Source organism: Sardina pilchardus, chromosome 22, assembly GCF_963854185.1.
Source record: "Sardina pilchardus chromosome 22, fSarPil1.1, whole genome shotgun sequence".
Taxonomy (NCBI): Eukaryota; Metazoa; Chordata; class Actinopteri; order Clupeiformes; family Clupeidae; genus Sardina; species Sardina pilchardus.
Genome location: NC_085015.1, coordinates 14,861,664 through 14,880,804, shown reverse-complemented (window position 1 = coordinate 14,880,804; position 19,141 = coordinate 14,861,664). Strand labels below are relative to the sequence as shown.

Here is a 19,141-nt window from a genome sequence, read left to right as displayed (position 1 = left end):
AAATGTTTTGGGGGTGCGCGGGGGTAGCAGCGTTGTTTTGGGGAGTATAGGGTGCTCTTCATGCATCGCATTGCCCTCCATGTTGTTGTTTCCACATCATGGCTCTCCCTCACCAGTTTGTTTATAAAAACGACCATCTCCTTTCCTTGGCTCACAAACTATAAAAAGTGCTTCACCACCCTCAAACCTCAAAAGACAGCAAAGGATAAGGGCATGTTCAGCAAATAGGTTTTAAGAGATTATGACTGTGTTCCAATTTCTGTACTTACAAAAGTTGTGCACTCATATTAGGCATACGTATAGCTAATATCTATCTATCTATCTATCTATCTATCTATCTATCTATCTATCTATCTATCTATCTATCTATCCATCTACCTATCTATCTATCTATTTATCTATCTATAAGTATGCAAATTGAAGCACAGCTCATGTATGACAACTGTAACCAAGGGTGAATGGGTTTCGTTGAATATGTATTGTTGTTGATTCATGTGTTCAGGAGCTGTCTGTTATTGTTGAGAACATTCTTACCTACACACATTATCACATACTGTAGCTGTTCACAGACCAATTTTTTGGAATGTCTTCTGCTCACTGGAAATTGTATATAGATTGCTCTAAATTGTTACAGTGAAAGGCACTGAATATTATATTTCTCTATAATGTTATGTTTTGCATTTCATTTCACATGTTTATTATTATGATTTTTTTTTTTTATTGTAGTGTCTAATGTCACCACAAGATGCCAGTGTACCCCTTTGGTTAATGGCATGCACTGCCATTCATAGCAAGTTTCTAGAATGTCCCTTGGCGCTCCCCAACCCCATTTATAGTATCTATTTATGCATTTGTCTTTTACATTTATTTCTGTACTTGAATGGGCACTTGAGCACAATGGATTTCAATGCTTATAAATGCGTATTTATGAGTATAGTACATCACAATAAACTTTGAACTTTGCACTTTGAATGAAGCTGGACCAAGAGTGGAAGACAAGATTGTTTAATTCTCTGTGTTCATTAGCTATCAGAGAAAAAATTATAGGTAAATATTTTACGTTTAATTCATTGAATTTAATTCATGCTGAATACCAGCTGCTGATACTGATCATGATTATCCAGTCCTAGTGTAGTGCTCAGAAACCAACACACGATGGCGATGTTGCCACAGTTTTCCCCGAAGACTCTCCAATGGAAATGATTGACTAAATGACCAGTGTCTGGTGATAGGTTGTCTATAACATGCATTTCTCATGATAATTGAAGGCTACCCCCAAGCTTCTGATTGCCTCAATAAACATTGATCTATTTGCGAATATCATCTAGCAGCATTAAAACTAGATAAACTAAACTAAATTAGAGGCTAAATCATCTGAAATGCAATGAAGAAGAAACATATGCCAATGCATTTATATGGTAAGCAACATTCTTTATTTTGAAAACAATATTTTAATTGAGTTAAACATAAACTTGAAACATAACACTCAGCACGCATTATGCTCAAAAAGCTCAAGTGACTTCATGACTCAGGATGGACAGACAGAACAGGCAACAAAGCAGTCTTCATTGGAGCTTTCTGCTCCTCAGACTAAATGTGTCTCACAATACAAATCAGTGATTTGCTGAAGTAGGCTACTTCGAATAGACTGTCGTTAACCTGTGAGCTTAGGCCTATGAATGGGCCTTAGGTCATCAAAAAAGTCTCGTTTCCTCTCTGATCTCGAGTCAAACCCTCAGGTGACAAGGTTTAAGCCATTTCGAAACCTAGCTTCCCTTTTTTGGTCTCAATCTTTCTTTTGACTCGGCAGTGATTTTACGTCCCGGTGAGAAGTAGCCAAGTAGGCCCATGGATGCCGTCGGCTCGGTAACGTGAGCCGCATGCATGAAATTCACAAGGGTTGGTCTACCTCATTCCCCAACGCTCGACAGTGAAACGTGATGCCGTTGACACCAGAAGAGCCACGCTCCTCCGACTCTTTGCATGACAGCTTTAAGGTGATCAGCTGACCGATAGCTCCCTAGTCATCTGGCAAACGACCTCACAGTACAGGAGTAGCCAATGATAACTCCACATGTCTATACCGACAGACACATACACCTCTGCTGTTAGTTTACAGTAGGCTAATGGTAGACAAACTACTCAATCTAAGGTCCAACTTACTGTAGAAATCAAACTGCTCTGATTTTAACCTGATTAAAGTGTCTGCTCATGCAGAGCGTGCATTTTACCACGACTGGTTGGCAAAAATGAAATGATCAGAAAGTCTACTTTGCCATGTGTGCGTACTTTTATCTTTGTCTTTTCATGATTGGTTCTGGATAATGCATACTGTAAATCACAAACTGGACGATCAGCAAATTTAACATTTAACACATTCAGCAAACAAGCAAGCATTGTCAAGGCAAGTCATCAAAAGTTTATTTCATTTGGTTTCAGTGCTATCCCTTGATGAAGCATGGTGCTTTAACACAGATGATGGCAAACACACTTTTGCTTTCTTATCTGGCTATACACTGTGGACGGTTCCCCATACATGGATTAAGCCATATCTTAACAAAATGAATCTAAAACCATTTGATTTCAGTGGCTTTGTTGAATTTATCTTTTAGTCTATAAGATTCGGCTTTGTCAATATACAAGAAACCGTCCCTGTACGTTTTCAAGCGGCCCTGCATGTTGGATACCTTGATCTAAAATCATTTAGTATATGTGATATCTTTTAGTTGTGTAAAAAAAAACAAAAACAAAATACTTTTTTTCAACCCTTCCTAACAGAATCTGCAAATGATGTTTCAAATTTGCTGGCGCCAAGATGATGCCTAATTAGGACACATGGAAAGAAAGGGGACACAAAGGTACAGGCACACCTGCTTCTCAAGGAGACAAGAGATTGCAGCTTGTCACATTCAAGTATGAGTTACAGATATTTTTTTTTACACAGGCAGCTGCAAAAATCCTTCCATTTTCTCCCAAGGGTCAGTTATCCAACACACATGCAACACAGTCAATTCTGAGACATGGTTTGTACTCTTCAAAATGTTAGTCTTTTATCATTGGATTAATTTGTAACACACCATCATTGATACCTTCTGTGTATATTCAAAATCAGTAGGTAAGTGCAGTACACAAGTTTTTTAGCATAAATAATAAAGGGTTCTTCTTTGTCACACTCTTTGATATTTCTCTGGGGCATAGTCTTATTGGACAGTACTAAGTCCATTTCGGTGGAATAGTCGAGGAAGCAACACCTAGTCAGGAGTGACACACTGAATGCAAGTTGTCTTTGAGCATCAGAGCACACAAGTGTGAGGACACCTGACCTGTGTCCAAAGACCTGCATCCTAAGTAAAGCAATACGATCCCTCAGGGGCAAAAAGAAAGGGAACATGCATCATAATTAGCTGGTACACTAATACTTGTACAGCTCTCATATGATACTTTTTTCCTAGCTAAAACGGTTTTGCTGAAGAGAATAATGAAAAATCAATAATAAACATTGTTACTGTTTGTGTTTAATACTGCCAATCACGACTGCCTCGCCATTACACAAAATAAATAAAAAATATTGTTCAGTGGAAATGAACCATGTTTCAGAACCCATATTTGTTTCACAAAACAAACACTTAACTGAGCTTACAACAAATAGCACTTGGCTACGTTTAGACAAGAATTTAAAAAAAAAGAGCGGATTAAATGTTGAAAAATGTACATATTAGTCAGGTGAGAGCTACTTGCACAGACAACAAAAGGCACATGTGAATGTCTGCTCAGAAATGTCTGACACGCTACTTCAAGATTTCAACTGCATAACTTTACCCTAAATAAAGGCTAAATGGCTATCAATAGAAGGAATGGTAATATCATAGCACCATCTTGTTGACAAAAAAGATTTTCAAATGATTGTCATCTTACAAAAAAAGCCAAACAAAAAACAACTGAAAGATTCTACATTTTTCAAACTGTATGCAGTTTTGCTTTTGTGTCACTTCGCTGTATATCTTCGATCAAAACAGTTTCCCTCAGGCCCTATACTTTGTACATGCACTTTGGTTAAAATACTTCAACACATTTTTTATTTTTATTTTTTTTCCTTAGCATTATAAGAAAACAAAACTAAACACAGACAAAAAAAAATGACTAATGGTGTAACTAAACCATGGCAAACACTCTTTTAGGCATTTAAATGGCAACAACAAGCTCTTCAGAGTATATTTTTTTGTCGACTAAGCAACACAACAATACTATGTACATATATGTAAAAAGTGTTATAAATAGGTTTTAAACCATCGATACTATATACATCTTCAAATTATGACAGTATTGATTGTTACAGGTCTGGTTTTCGGGGTGCACGTATCTTTCTCAAGGGAGGTGTTACCCATGGGTGCTTGACAGAGGTTGATGAAGTTTTCTCTGGAGAAAGGGGGGGGGGTATGCTTTGGAGTGGAGTGGAGTGGGGGTGGGGGGGTTGTTTTGGCTTCAGAGCTTAGTTATCTGGAGTTGATAGGAGGGGATGGAAGTCGGGGTAAGGTAAGGTAAGGTGGGATTTTAGGGGGTGAGGGAGTTGGGGATGGTGAGGGGAGGTCGTGTGGAGGAGGGGTCAGGAGGTCAGGGGGGTCAGGGGTCAAGGGTCAAGGTTCTCATTCGCGCTTTCTTAAGATGAGGTAGATCAGCCCACTGATCAGCGCCAAGGGGAAGGCCACCCAGGCCAGGATGTAGGCAAAGCCGTAGGACTCCGACTCGTGCACCCAGTCCGGACTCTTCACCGTGTAGATGATGGCGCCGCTCATGACAAACAGACCTGTGGAGACGGAGACACAAGGGGTGGGGTGAGGGGGGGGGGGGGGGGGGGGTGGAGACGAGCAAGGAGTGGTGAGCAAGAGAATCGATATGTTTCCGATCATCATTTCCTCAGTTCTGTCTTTCAATCAATACCATCGTCCATGCCATTGTTCAACTGTATTTTGTTTGTTTTTGTAATAGCTAAATAGTTTTTTGTTGTTGTTGTTGTTGTGTCTGTTTGTTTTTTGTCTAGCTTTGATGCTAACGCTAGGTTTCCGTTACTGTGACCTGCTGGACATTGTGAGCACTGATTGGTCTGGGCTGAGACATTGTGAGCACTGATTGGTCTGGGCTGAGACATTGTGAGCACTGATTGGTCTGGGCTGAGACATTGTGAGCACTGATTGGTATGGGCTGAAAGCGCCCTGCGTACTGTAGCCCTGGGCAGTGGGGTGTTTATTTCCTCAGCGTCTCGGCGCTCTCTGGGCTGGCACCAAACACCCCGTGTCCTCACGTGAACCTGCGCTGGTGATGTGACTCAGCCTGACGCTAACCCTCCTCAGGAGACACTCTCCTGCTCTCCTTCACCGCTCTCTCTCTCTCTCTCTCTCTCTCTCTCTCTCTCTCTCTCTCTCTCTCTCTCTCTATGTCTGTCTTTTCTGCTCTCTCTCTCCTTGTTAACTGTTTTTTTCTCTCAATGGAGACACTCTTCTGCACTTCTCTCTTCTTTACCTCTCTCTCAAAGGAGACACTCTCTCTCTTTCCTTCACTTATTTCTCTTCTCTCTCTCTCTCTCTCTGTCTCTCTCTCTGTCTGTCTCTCCTTCACTACTTTCTTGGAGTATATCATCCACTTTGATTTTTTGCTCCCTCTCTCTCTTTGTTTATGGTTTCTTTCTCTGAAAGGAGACATACTTTTGCACTTCTCTCCCTTCTTTCTCCTTCTCTATCCCTCTTTCTCTCAAAGGAGACACTCCCCTGCTCTCCTTCACTTCATTCTCTTCTCTCTCTCTCTCTATCTCTCCATCTTTCCATTAAGGTATACTACGCAGTTCTTGTGAGATGTCTTCAGTTCGACAATTCTTTAAATTGCTGGTTCCCTTGTTAACGATTCCCCTATTACAAGTTTGTTTACCATCAAATTGGCTTCGTAGAAGATATATTAGGGTGAAAATCTTGCATGGTGTACCTTTAAAAACCTGTTGAAGTATATATTTCACTCTGATTTACTGCTCTCTCTCTCTCCTTCCTTACTGTTTCTTTTCCATCCCTCCTTCTAACTCTAAAGCTCTTTAATGTTCCCTCTCTCTCTCTACTTTTCTCATGCTATCTCTCTACATCTCTCATTTACTACTCACTCAATATTCTCTCTCTCTCTCACTTAGCTCTCTCTTCTTCCCAATATCTTTCTCTCACATTGTTTTCTTTCCTCCTCTCTCACTACCCTTCTCTCTCCCCCTCCAGGCCTCCCTCTCAGTCCCTCTCTCTCTCTCCTTCCTATCTTCCCCCCTCCCCCTCTCTCTCTCCCTCTCTCTCTCTGTCTCAGCCTCTCTCTATCCCACTCCTACTCTCTGTCCCTTATCACTTGCCTGCTGAACTCCACTCATTCAACACCACCGCCGCTTTGAAAAGGCCACGGCCCACTTCTGCAGCGGTGACTGGGCACTTTCTGAGGACTGGAGGGGGTGGGGTGTGGGGGGGGGTGAGTGGACGGGTGGGGGTGTTATGGGTGGGGCCATCTCCATCTGTGTACCCGTGATGACCTTTCCTCTTGAGTCCGACGCTCTGTCTCGACTGCCAAGAGCCGTGGGCGCTTCCGCTCCGAAGACCTCGCAGGCGCACCAGTCACTGCTCGTGCCCGTGCCCGTGCCCACTCTTACCGGCAGGACGAGCTCGCCCGCCTGCCTGACAGCCCGTGGAGGTTTGCCTGGCGCCGAAGCACAATGGCACCACGAGGGCCGGTAATGGCTTTCTGAAAGGGCACACGCCTGCTAGGCGGCTATTGCCAGACAGCCATTGCCAGACTATATTGTCAGCTCAGGTTTTTGGCTGTCTAGAAAACTCTCAGTAGAGAGAGACGAGCTGAAACGGATGGTCTTTCTGGGAAAGATAAACAATCTACGTAGAGTCTTTTCTCGAAAATTGTCTGTGACCTAAATAAATGTCAGGACCAAAATAACACTAATACAAGAGCTATACTACACTAACAAGATCAATTGTGCCATAGTCTGTCTCAATGCTACAAAAAAGCACAATAATTCAATCTTATCTATCTTTTTTTATAAGGCTTTGCTTCCGTTATTACATTTCCAATGCCACAGGACAAGACTGGCCAGCCGCCTCTTAAATCTTAAGTCTTTATTATTAATTTCCGTGGCCGAAATAACTGTTTGTGTCTGTGTCTCGTATTTCCTGCCTGTTCTTTTATAAGAGGTGGCAGTGCTCGTTATCTGAATGAAGAGCTCTCTAAATCCAATAAGGGCGAGTCCATTCCGAGTCGTTCGAGGGTACAGCCAGTGCTCACATTTCAACCTGAGTCACGCGCAGACTTAGTGCAAAGGGAGATCAACGACTCTCTCTCTCCCGGAGACAGAGAAAGAGAGAGAGGGATGGAGAGAAAGAGAGGGAGAGAAAGAGTGAAGAGAGAGAAAATAGAGTTGACGGAGAGAATGAAAGGCAGAAAGAGAGAGAGAGAGAGAGAGAAGAAATGGGAGATAGAGCTGAAAGAGAGAAAAGAGAGATACACAGAGACATCAACGACTCTGCTTCGGAGTGGGAGAGAGAAGGAAGGAGAGAAAGAGTGAAAGAGACAACTGAGATAGAGAGAGAAAAACAGAATCACAGAGAGACAACGGTAGGACCCTGGTCAAGATTAGACACCCTTGTGCAGCCTTATCCGCTCCAGTAGCCTATGTGATCTCATACTAATGACAGCGGGGGCATAAATAGCTCAATGTCGCGTGAGACTGCCCTGTCCACTTCAGACCCCAGGCCCCGGGCTCCTCTGTCCCCTGGGCTAGCCCTCCATGTCATGCAACCTGAGACACAATTGGTCAGCTTATCACCTGTCTTGGGCCAGGAAGCTTGTGTAAATACACAACACACGTGTTGCACGTTTGTTCACTGAGAGTGAAAACTGCTTTGTCGGCTGAAATGGCTGAAATAAGAGTGGATTATTGTGATATAATTTGTTCAACTTGTTAGGCTTTTGTTTGACGAATTGCATGTCTTCTCCCGGGGGTGGGAGGTGATTGCTTTATGATTCAGGTATACCTATGCCAACCATGCCAACTCAGCCATTCCACCAAAGATCACTGTTTTATTCTTGTCAATTCTCTAATAGATTATGATTCTTTAAAAGACTAACGCTGTTCTGACTGACATGTGAGACTTATGTGTTAAGTGTAATGCATTATGTGATTTATTGCTGGGTGATAATACACTCCACTCAAGACTCCACACTGATTGTGAGACGGACAAAATGGCGAGCGTGTGGTCTGTCTTGGGCATCGCTGAACAGACGCACATCACAGACAGAGAGACAAGAGTGCCACTCACTCTGCGGACCGACAGACAAGTCTGCAGGCTGACAGCCACTCACAACGCAGACAGACATGACAAGAATGCCACTCACACCGCAGACAGACAGACAGACAATAGTGCCACTCACACCGCAGACAGACAGACAGACAATAGTGCCACTCACAGCGCAGACAGACAGACAGACAATAGTGCCACTCACAGCGCAGACAGACAGACAGACAGACAGACAAGAGTGCCACTCACACCGCAGGCAGACAGACAGACAGACAGACAAGAGCGCCACTCACACCGCAGACAGACAGACAAGAGTGCCACTCACACACTCACACCGCAGACAGACAGACAATAGTGCCACTCACACCGCAGACAGACATGACAATAGTGCCACTCACACCGCAGACAGACATGACAATAGTGCCACTCACACCGCAGACAGACAGACAGACAGACAGACAATAGTGCCACTCACACCGCAGACAGACAGACAGACAGACAGACAGACAGACAGACAGACAGACAAGAGTGCCACTCACAGCGCAGACAGACAGGACAAGAGTGCTACTCACTTGCGAGGACCTGGAAGACTCCGGTGAGGAAGAAGCGGCCGCCCTTCTGCAGAGTGAAGAGCTGGCAGAAGAAGAGGAAGAGCGAAATGAAGCTGAAGATGATGGACAGGATCATGAGAGCCTGCACCGCCTGTATCCACTCTGCACACACACACACACACACACACACACACACACACACACAGAGAGAGAGGGAGAGAGAGAAGAGGGGACAAAGGTTAGCAATGGCAGTTCAACCCAAAACACTATTCACACAGCACACAATTTCAGAAAACACAGCAGTGATGCTGAAATGTAAAGCCAGCACAGGGATTCTGTATGGGCTCGGTACTAACTACAAAAAGACGTCTGGATTCAAGTCAACACACATATCAGGATATTACATAAGAAACACTTAAGAGACAATGGGTGTTATATAAGTTCGTTTGTTCTGTGCATACATATACATGGCATATGATGCATGCTGCCGGTATGTCTTTAAAAAATTTTGAAGAAGTTGACTAATGAATAAACCAAACATTCAGAGCCCTTAAGCACACAAGTTTTGGGGCCCGCAAGAGACAAAACAAACAAAAGGGGGCTCAGCTGAGGTTTGTACGACTGGAAAATAAATGTGGCTCTTTGAACATACACAGTCTCCAGCCAAAATATCAAGGTTAAGTCAAAGCCACAAGCACAACAACTGTCTGAGACTCGAGGATACAGAGCATCAACATCCATCCAAGATGAAGTAAGAGAACCAGAGGAAGGGAGAGTTGTCCAGATAATGGATGTAAACCATTTAGACAGCGGTGGATGGGACTTAGTGTGTGTGGTGTCTGCGGATGGCTCATGGCTTAAGTGGTGTACTGGTGATGATACTAACAGCCAGAGCTTTTAGCCACCTTCTACACTTATGGGTGCATGTTCAATTACCGGGAACTCCAACAAGACAGCTTACACACTTACCAGGTGCATTAATATATGAGTCAAGTCACACGTTTAAAAACAACAAGAGTTCACTTTTAAAATGAATTTGCTGAGAACAACACATCTCTGTGTTCAGGGACAACACAGTTGTTTCCAACACATTGCCTTTGTTATTTGTTACACAATATGTGTTGAAGATAACGCAACTTGTGTTGTTCTTAACACATCAGTTTGTGTAGTTTCCAACACATTCATTTTAAGAGTGTTGGAACTTTGGGATAAGAATTGCAATCTGATCCAGAACTAGAATTCCACAACTGTAATTGGAACCAGAACTTTATCTACAATTAGAACGGGAATGTCTCCTGATCCACTGCTGACATGAAGACTGCTGCTCTCTGCAGAGACCCACCCCCACATCCGACTAGACACAACACATACCAGAAGAACAACAATCCCTGTTGCCACAACTGCTCCCATAAGACGAGATGACCAGAGTTCGTGGGAATCCTTCCCTGTTCAGCTGCAGCACATGTTCCACAGAGCCTCTCTGTCCAGTTACAACCGCCTCACTATGAGAAGAGCAGCTACGCTCAAGACAGGTGACTCCTACACCTCGACATTGTAGTAACAGGCCACCGTTGAGGGTTGCACAGAGCAAGTACAGGCTTTTAGCAGCTATTGACTGCTACAGGTCCAAATCAATTCAAATTCAATTTACTGTAGTTCAATGTTCAATTCAATTAAGTTCAATGCTTGTAAGAAGGCTGCATACATGCAGACACAGACACACGCACGCACGCACACACGCTTGCACACACACACACACACACACACACACACACACACACACACACACACACACACACACACACATAAACACAAATGAAGGGGAAGCCTCTTTCAGACCCTCGTTGTGCCAGGAACCCATGGCGGAGGCTTTCGTAATGGGAAAGGGGTGGGCGAGGGGTAGGGAGGGATATCCTGTTTCTAAAAGCACCAAGACTCTTAAGTGCAGTTCCACGATCATATTGATCCCCTTCCTCCTCCTCCTCTTCCTCCTCCTCTTCCTCCTCTCTCCAGCGCTCCGATCCTCAGGCCAAGGTGAAGGCAACAGGCCCCATCTCTACCTGCGCCTGATGGATACTCCAGTCCCCGTGGAGACGACCTAATTATTTTATGGGCCCCCGCGCTGCACCGTGATTGGTTGAAGTCGGCCCTGGAGAGCCGCAATGGACGCTGATGGATGTCCGATCGCTCTGAAAGCTTCCTGAGTAGCGGGAAATATCATTTGTTTGTTTGCGAGGCCGAGAGACCTTTCAAAACAACAGCGAAGAAAGCTTTGCCAAGAAGAGCCCATTTTACATACAGGGCAGTCTTTCGAGGTTAGGCGTCCAGTGATAGATGCGTTGGTAACAACAGTCAGGAATGTAAACAGAACACAAATACTGTAGCTCTATTTCAACAAATGGAAAAAGAAGGCACATACTTGCATACAGTGTTTATGCTTATATTGATTTGTCTAGTCCGAGTGACGTCAATGGTAAACTAATAGTGGCTTCAAAATGTAAAACATTTGCACAGCTTGCATGCCAGCAATGCAAAGCGTGTGACTTGCTATTCCAATAAAGTCCCATATGTTTGACTTGCTGGCCTGGAGCACAACAGAGTACAGATAGAAATGAATGAACAGACTAACACGCTTACTTAACATTGCACAGCTGTGTCAGTGTGCTGGATGCAAACTACACTATTCTTTTTAAATAAGATCATGTTTGTTTAAATCTCTCTCTCTCACTCTCTCTCACAAACACACAGACACACACACACACACACACACACACACACACACAAGTACACACTGTCCAGCTGCAGAGAGCTGCAACAGGTATTCCAACCTCGTGCAGTATGTCTATTTCTTGTCTGAGAGTCATGCTAAAAGCTTCAGGTTTCTCTCTCTCTCTCCCTCTCTCTCTCTCTCTCTACCTCTCTATCTCTACTCAGCCCTATTCCCTCGTTCCGTATCTGTCCATCTCGGGGAGGGAGAGGGAGAGGGAGAGGGAGAGGGAGCTGTCCTTCCATCCATGCGTGGCATGTGCCTCTGCTGTCCTCGACTCTCCTCTCAGGTTTAGCTGTGTCTGCTCTCCTCTCATGACACACGGCCCTGCCTACACATGCCTCTGCCCCAGCACACACGCACACACGCACACACACACACACACACACACACACACACACACACACACACACACACACACACACACACACACACACACACACACACACACATCCTTAAACATGCACCCATATGCACACCCTCATCGGCCATTATACATGCACCCATATGCAAACACACACACAGTTCTGTACATGCACCCACATGAACACTCTCTCTCTAACACACATACTGTACACACACACACACTTTTATATGCTCTCTCTCTCTCTCTCTCACACACACACACACACACACTGCTAAGGATGGCTAAGGACACAACCCTATGAGGATAGAGTGACCTCAGCAATGCTGAGATGTTGGGCCATGACAAGTTAGGTCAGACCCTCTGTCATCCATAACCATGCATCTGAATATCCAGTAACACAGAACTGTACTCCAGCTATGAAGTGGAACCGTGTTGTCACAAAAGACTAAATCAGTTTCTGTAGATTGTGCCAAGCCTATTTCTCCTACTACTGTATTTTCTATAAGAAACTAATAACACCAAATTCCACTCCTACTTCAAGAGAGGGTATTTCATTAAAATAGTTTATTGCATTGTGTAGCGCTGCCAGCTCATCTGTACAACATTAAAAACAAGTTTGAGATTTGAGTGCCAAGTGAAGAAACCTGTTACAGTAACTAAACTAAACGTAATCTGAGTCCATAAAGTTCTCCGTACAATCATTTTAAACAATAACGGTTGGTCATGCATGCAACATGACGTCAGTCGATTCTCCTGTCCGTGTCATTTGTGAGTCATTCACTTCATGAAATATGCCGCATATTTGGCTCATTTTTGTGTGATAATGTAATCGGGCTCCATAAATGGCAATCTTAATGCTTTGTGGAGCGCCAGCCATGTTTTCATTACAGGGGCCCAGGCGATAGCGGTGCTCATAGGCCCAAAATGGATAATTAATTTGATTAGCTTACGAGAAAATCCAGTTAAAGAGATAAACACACACACACACACACACACACACACACACGCCGTAGCAGGCTGTCATACAGTGTCTGGCTACAGAATAAGCAACCGCTCACACATTCCCTTTCTCAAGCAAGGACACATTTCCCAAAACCATATGCTAACAAAGTTAACAACTTTGTTGGTTGCAATGCAAGTTCCCATTGCCAACCAACTAAGTTGCTAACAGGCTAGCAGCTATGGTATTGGGAAACGCATCCCAGGACTACACCAATCCACTATCCCTCTACCAACAGGCTAACCCTGAAAAGCAAACATTACATTGGCAAACCTCCAGTTACAACACAGCTTTATCTTCCACTGTACGCTATACAGAACACCATTATGCTATGTAGCGACACATTGTTCCCATACAATTCCATAGTGGTTCTACAGCCATTCTAACATGTTCTTGCGGCATGCAGTAAATGTAAGGTTTTTTTTTTTTTTTTTATCTCTTCCTTCCTACGTGATAGCCAAGGAGAGATCAGGAATCTGGTCCTTGGCATTTCCCCTGGGCTGCGAGGTGTGGCTTTAGCAACACAGCCTCGTCCAGAGAGGAATGTGAATACAAGGCACAAGTCAACAAACACCTGGGCACACACACGAGGCCAACACGTGTGCCCCTCTCATGCGAGGAAAAGTCAAGAAGAAAAGTAAAACTAAAGCAACATTTCTAACATCAGTAAAATAAATGAATAAATAAATAAAGCAATAAAGCAATACAAAAATAACATTCTGTTCACTTGGGCCTGAGTGTGTGTGCCGTGTGTGTGTGTGTGTGTGTGCCGCCTATGGGTGTGCGTGCGTGCGTGTGTGTGTGTGTGTGTGTGTGTGTGTGTGTGTGTGTGTGTGTGTGTGTGTGTCTGTGTGTGTGCAAGTGTGTGTGTGTGTGTGTGTGTGTGCAAGTCTGTGTGTGCAAGTGTGTGCATGCTTGAGAGACAGAAAGAAAGAAAAAAGAAGTGTGAGAAGGAGCTGACTGTTTATTTTCTGGCATCACACAAACACACACACACACACACACACACACACACACACATACACTGGGGGCTGATATAGTGTGCTCTTTCCATGCTGTTGTGCAGGCCTGCTCTGCCAGTGGCTGTAATATGCTCTCTCTGCTGCCAGATGGGCTCTCTACACTACAGACCCAGCTCCACACTGACGTGGGAACAGGAAACTTCACCAGCTCAGTCGCAGGAACACTCACCAAGGTGTGACAGTGGAAAACCACACACACTCACTCTCATACACACACACACACACACACACACACACAGGCATGCATACAGTGAGACAGAGAGAGAGAGTGAGAGAGTGTGTGAGAGAGAGAGAGAGCGAAAGAGCGAGAGAAAGAGAGAGAGAGAGATAGCCAGGCCCTTTGAACAGTAGGGAAATCCTCTCACATGAACTCCACACCTCTATTGGTGTGTATGTTTGTGTGTGTGTGTGTGTGTGTGTGTGTGTGTGTGTGTGTGTGTGTGTGTGTGTGTGTGTGTGTGTGCTCCTTCAACAAACAGAGCACGTCACGTTGTTATGAAGGAGAGTGCAAACACAGCGGGCCTGCCGACAGAGGGCCAAGGTCCTGAGACAACACTAGCCTGTGTGTGTGTGTGTGTGTGTGTGTGTGGGCATGTGTGAGAGAGACCCAGGCCTGTTGGACCATCATTAGCAAAACACACAGAGGCTCCAGCTCTTATTAAACACATTACATCACTGGCAGAGGAACGTGAGAGTCAATTTCGCTCTCCCCCTTTCTCACCCCACCCCCCCTTTCAAACACACACACACATGCACACACAGACGTACACACACACACATGCACACACAGACGTACACACACACACACACACACACCCACCCACCCACCCACCCACCCACACACACACACACACACACACACACACACACACACACACACACACACACACACACACACACACACACACACACACACACACACACACACACAAACACACACACACTCTCTCTCTCTCTCTCTCTCTCTCTCTCTCTCTCTCTCTCTCTCTCTCTCTCTCTCTCTCTTCGCTAAATTTGTATTTACCTCTATGTTACTGATCAGGAAGCCTTCAAATCTCTTCGATGCCAATCTGTCAAAAAAGCTTACAGTAGCTACTAACCAGGCAGCAGACACCCATGCTGTGGCTGTCACTTGGCAACACTTACAGTACATCACAGTCAAGGTCTCTCTCTCTCTCTCTCCCTTTCACTTTCTCTCCTTCCCATCTTCTTGCTCTCTTCACCTTAGACTTTCATTATTTGGCTCACACACTCTCTCGGATTAATTATCTGTATTTGCCATTTGAGTATACATGTCACGTCTGGCCCTCTACAGCTGTTTGCGCTGCTGTTTTTGTTAACGATCTCTTGGAAGTGAAACGAAAACGACTACGAAACGATACCAGGGCGTGACCGCGTGTGTCGTCCGTAAGCGGCACGCTATGTTCCACCCGGGGTGGTCCGAGGCGTCTAACACCATGCCATGCCCCACTGCCCGCGTGCGCAGATTCGCGGGGAGGTGCTCGGAATATTTCACCTAGCCCCACCCTGAACCTCCTAAACATTCCCTGTGCTTCCCACTCCCAAACAAGGGGTCTCAAACGTGGCCGCGGCCCCAGAACTATTTATACTGTACGGCTGAGGCGTGAGGGGTTGGGGTGGGGTGGAGGGGAAATCTCTCTTGCGAGAGCCGACTGGCAATTGCGGCGTCGCATTCTCATCCCTAGATGGCAGCATAGAGGCGCAGCGACGGCACTGACACACCCACCCGAGCGCACAGTAAACAGGAGAAGAGGTTAGAAGGGGAGACACCTTCAGCTGTTCACTCAGTGCTTACTTAATCCTATGCACGGTTTACTCTAAACACACACACACACACACACACACACACACACACACACACACGCTAAACCCCAGCAGTCAACAGCAATCTGAAAGATGAGAGACTGCACAGAGGGAAAGGTGATGGACTTAGCTCTCAGTTGGGTGATAAAAGTTTACAGCAGGACGGCGAAAGTTGCGAGACCCCGCTCTGTCTTAATTGAGCCAGCTTGGCAGATGAGAAACACATGTAAGCAGACAAGCTGTCCTACCTCCGGTCTCCCCCGTTTCGCATCTGACGGCGTCGCTGACTGTTGTGCAGTTCGTCCACAAATCCGAGGTGGAGGAATAACCTACAGTCCACGCCTGAGAGAAACACAAAACATCAATTCAGTAACATAAACTCACGGCAAACGCGCAACACAACACGTAAATAGGTTAAACATAATATCAGACATCAGACAAGGAACATGAGTAAAACTTCAGGCAGTATACTCACACTGACAATCGTTGACACGAACAGGAGCACAAGGGCTGCGCCGTGCAGAAAGATGATTCCGAGAAGTAGAAGCAGCATTTTTCCAGGAGATTCTGGACAAATAATTGAACAAACTCAATGAAGTGTCTCAGCAATGACAGCGTCTATAGAGAGAGGTTCGAACTGGGCGTGTCAGTGCGCAACCTAGTGCAGCAGCGCCTTTTCAGAACCGTTATGTTAAAGGTCTGCAAGACACCGTCATTCTCTCGTAATGATGGTATATGACAGCAACATTTCATAAAACAGACCCTATTTGATACAGCTGTTAACACTCTAATTATTCAAGGCAGATAGTTTAAGTGAGAAAATGAACATTGCGACATGAAGTGCCAGTGAATCAAAACGTTGAATCAACAAGTTGCCTTCCCTCCTCGGGTTTCACATTCGAGCAAGTGCAAACGTGCTCGGCTAGCAAAGATGTACTCTACAGTGCACCGCACATACTACTGCAGAGTGGAATCACTCTTACGGCACTACAAAGCTGCCATTCACTCAGAGGAAAACTTAGCTGGACAGAACTAGGCAGTAGCTCATTACTTTACTTGCATATTAGGCAGTCCATAAATTCGTAGCACCAGTCACTTAGTAGGCTACAATTTCAGAACATTAACACAAAAAAACATAACCATTTAAAGGATGTTTCAAAAAAGCATTCCCAAAGGTGTCAAGAAGGCACCGCACGACCAGTGCTTCTCTAACTAGATTAGTATTAGTAGCCTATGTTCTATTAAGCTCCTTAAAGAATAACGCTATTCTCGCTTTCTAACCCTATTTGCGAGAAACAAATGTAGTAGCAGCACTTTCCTACACGCCGACACGTTTCTGAGTGCCCTAGAGAGGAAAATCCCGAGTTTTAGTTCCAGCGGTAATCCGTTACAAGAGCTCAGTCTGCGTTAGTGTTTGCCATCACACACACAAAAAGTGCATTGCCAACTTACTGAGGAAAGCAAAATAAATCCCAAAAAACAGTGATTATCAGCGAGCGTAATCTGCACGGTCTATTCAAAGCGTAGTCCCCACGTCCAAGTTCCTCCGACTAGATTGATGTTAGAGGCTGCGCGGCAGTTATAAAGTGTCTCATTATGGAAGAACAACGCCCTGCGTACGTCGCTACGTCAGGGGGCGCCTTCCAGTGACAGCTCCGTTCCCAATATATCCTTCACGCGCTGTGCGTAATTGCGCAGGAAAAACGCGGGGAAGTTAGTCATGCGTCTAGTGTTTACACGAGCTGTCAGGGAACTCTGTTTGGTTCCCATGGAAACCAAAAATACAAAGGACTTCGCACTCGAAGAACATATAATAGACCCTCCTCCCCCGCCTAAATACAATTAAGATGAATGTTTGATCTGGTGATAGTTGTATGCCATATCAAATTTGCTGACACAGCACAGTTTGTAAGAGACTGTTTGAGCACCGATTGAAGTGTTTAATACAAAACACAAAATAACATCAAACAACACCACACTTTGGGTTTATTTTTAAACTTTGAGCACGGGATCTTGTTGATTGAGTACATTTACTGTAAAGCATAGTCATGTGCTACGGCGACAAAAAAATGACATAATGACCAAAGAATTGACACAATTCACTTCCCTTGGTTTCTTCCTCTTTTCATTCTCTTTGAGTGGACACTGGGCAGACAGGACGAGGTGGAGTTGGAGGGCGGGGTGGGGGTGCCCGGTCACAGTCCCTCTGCCCTCTCTGCCTGTGAGTCACAGCATAGTTCAGTGAGTGGCTGGATCTCTCTGGAGCGATTTGGGAGGCCCGGCTGGAATGTGCAGAATGCTGCCTCAGAAAGAATCCCCACTGCCTCCCTCTCTCTCTCTCTCTCTCTCTCTCTCTCTCTCTCTCTCTCTCTCGCTCTCTCTCTCTCTCGCTCTCGCTCTCTCTCTCTTGGTATCACTCCCTCTCTGTCACTGGAGTTGTATCTTGATCATTCTCCTCCTCTCCCAAGTATTCTCTCTCCCTCCCTCTCTCTTTCTCGCTCTGTCTCTACCACTCTCCATATCCCTCTACCTCACTCTGTTATTCTCCATATCACTCCTCTACTCTCTCCCTTCTCTCTCACTTTTCTTCACTCCCTCATTCCCTCCCCTTTCTTTCTTCTTCCCACCTTCCCTCACTCCCTCTGTGATAACGGAAGTCAATAAAGGTAGGAAGGCTCCTGAGACACACCCCTTATAAGTGTGTGTGTGTGTGTGTGTGTGTGTGTGTGTGTGTGTGTGTGTGTGTGTGTGTGTGTGTGTGTGTGTGTGTTAGAACACCACATCCGTGGGTGTTGCGGAATAAAAAGCAAATAGTCCTCATCTGTATTTTCCCAAAGAGGGCTGACTTGTTCTTACAGCGTGTGCATTGAGTTGTGTTATTTCTCAGCCTGCAGTCATGGTGTCCTCGCTATGTAAACATTGAACAATCACGTTTTCTTGAATCACTCCACAATTGTCAGTGAGGCAATGAGTCGAATTGTGGTTTGATCCTTGACTCAAAATAGCCAGGGGAAACACAGACGAACCTGTTAGCGGCTTTTAATTAGCTGTGTAGGTTAGTCTGGCAAGGAGGCCATTGATGACCATTTCCAATTGTTCCAAAAATCCAGGCACCTGTCACAATATCTTATGCAGCATGGGGCGGGCTTTATATGATGACAGATAGAGCAGCGAATTCAAAACAACCAATGGCTGTACTGATGGCATCAGGCTTAAACACATACAGTATGAACATGCACTTTCGTCAGAATTAAGTAATCAACTGCATCTAAAATCTTAGTTTACAAGA

The 19,141-nt window shown here is 44.9% G+C and overlaps 1 protein-coding gene across 1 annotated transcript; it reads right to left on the bottom strand.

Moving 5' to 3' along the window:
- Positions 1–3,497: 3,497 nt before the first annotated feature.
- On the bottom strand, positions 3,498–17,444 carry pmp22b (peripheral myelin protein 22b). The gene is made up of 5 exons (XM_062526040.1): positions 17,305–17,444; positions 16,328–16,419; positions 16,101–16,194; positions 8,894–9,034; positions 3,498–4,804 (listed from the first exon to the last, which is right to left on the bottom strand). The coding sequence occupies exons 2-5, from the start codon at positions 16,403–16,405 to the stop codon at positions 4,644–4,646; spliced, it is 474 nt and encodes a 157-aa protein (XP_062382024.1). The 5' UTR covers positions 16,406–16,419; positions 17,305–17,444; the 3' UTR covers positions 3,498–4,643.
- Between the last annotated feature and the right edge of the window lie 1,697 nt (positions 17,445–19,141).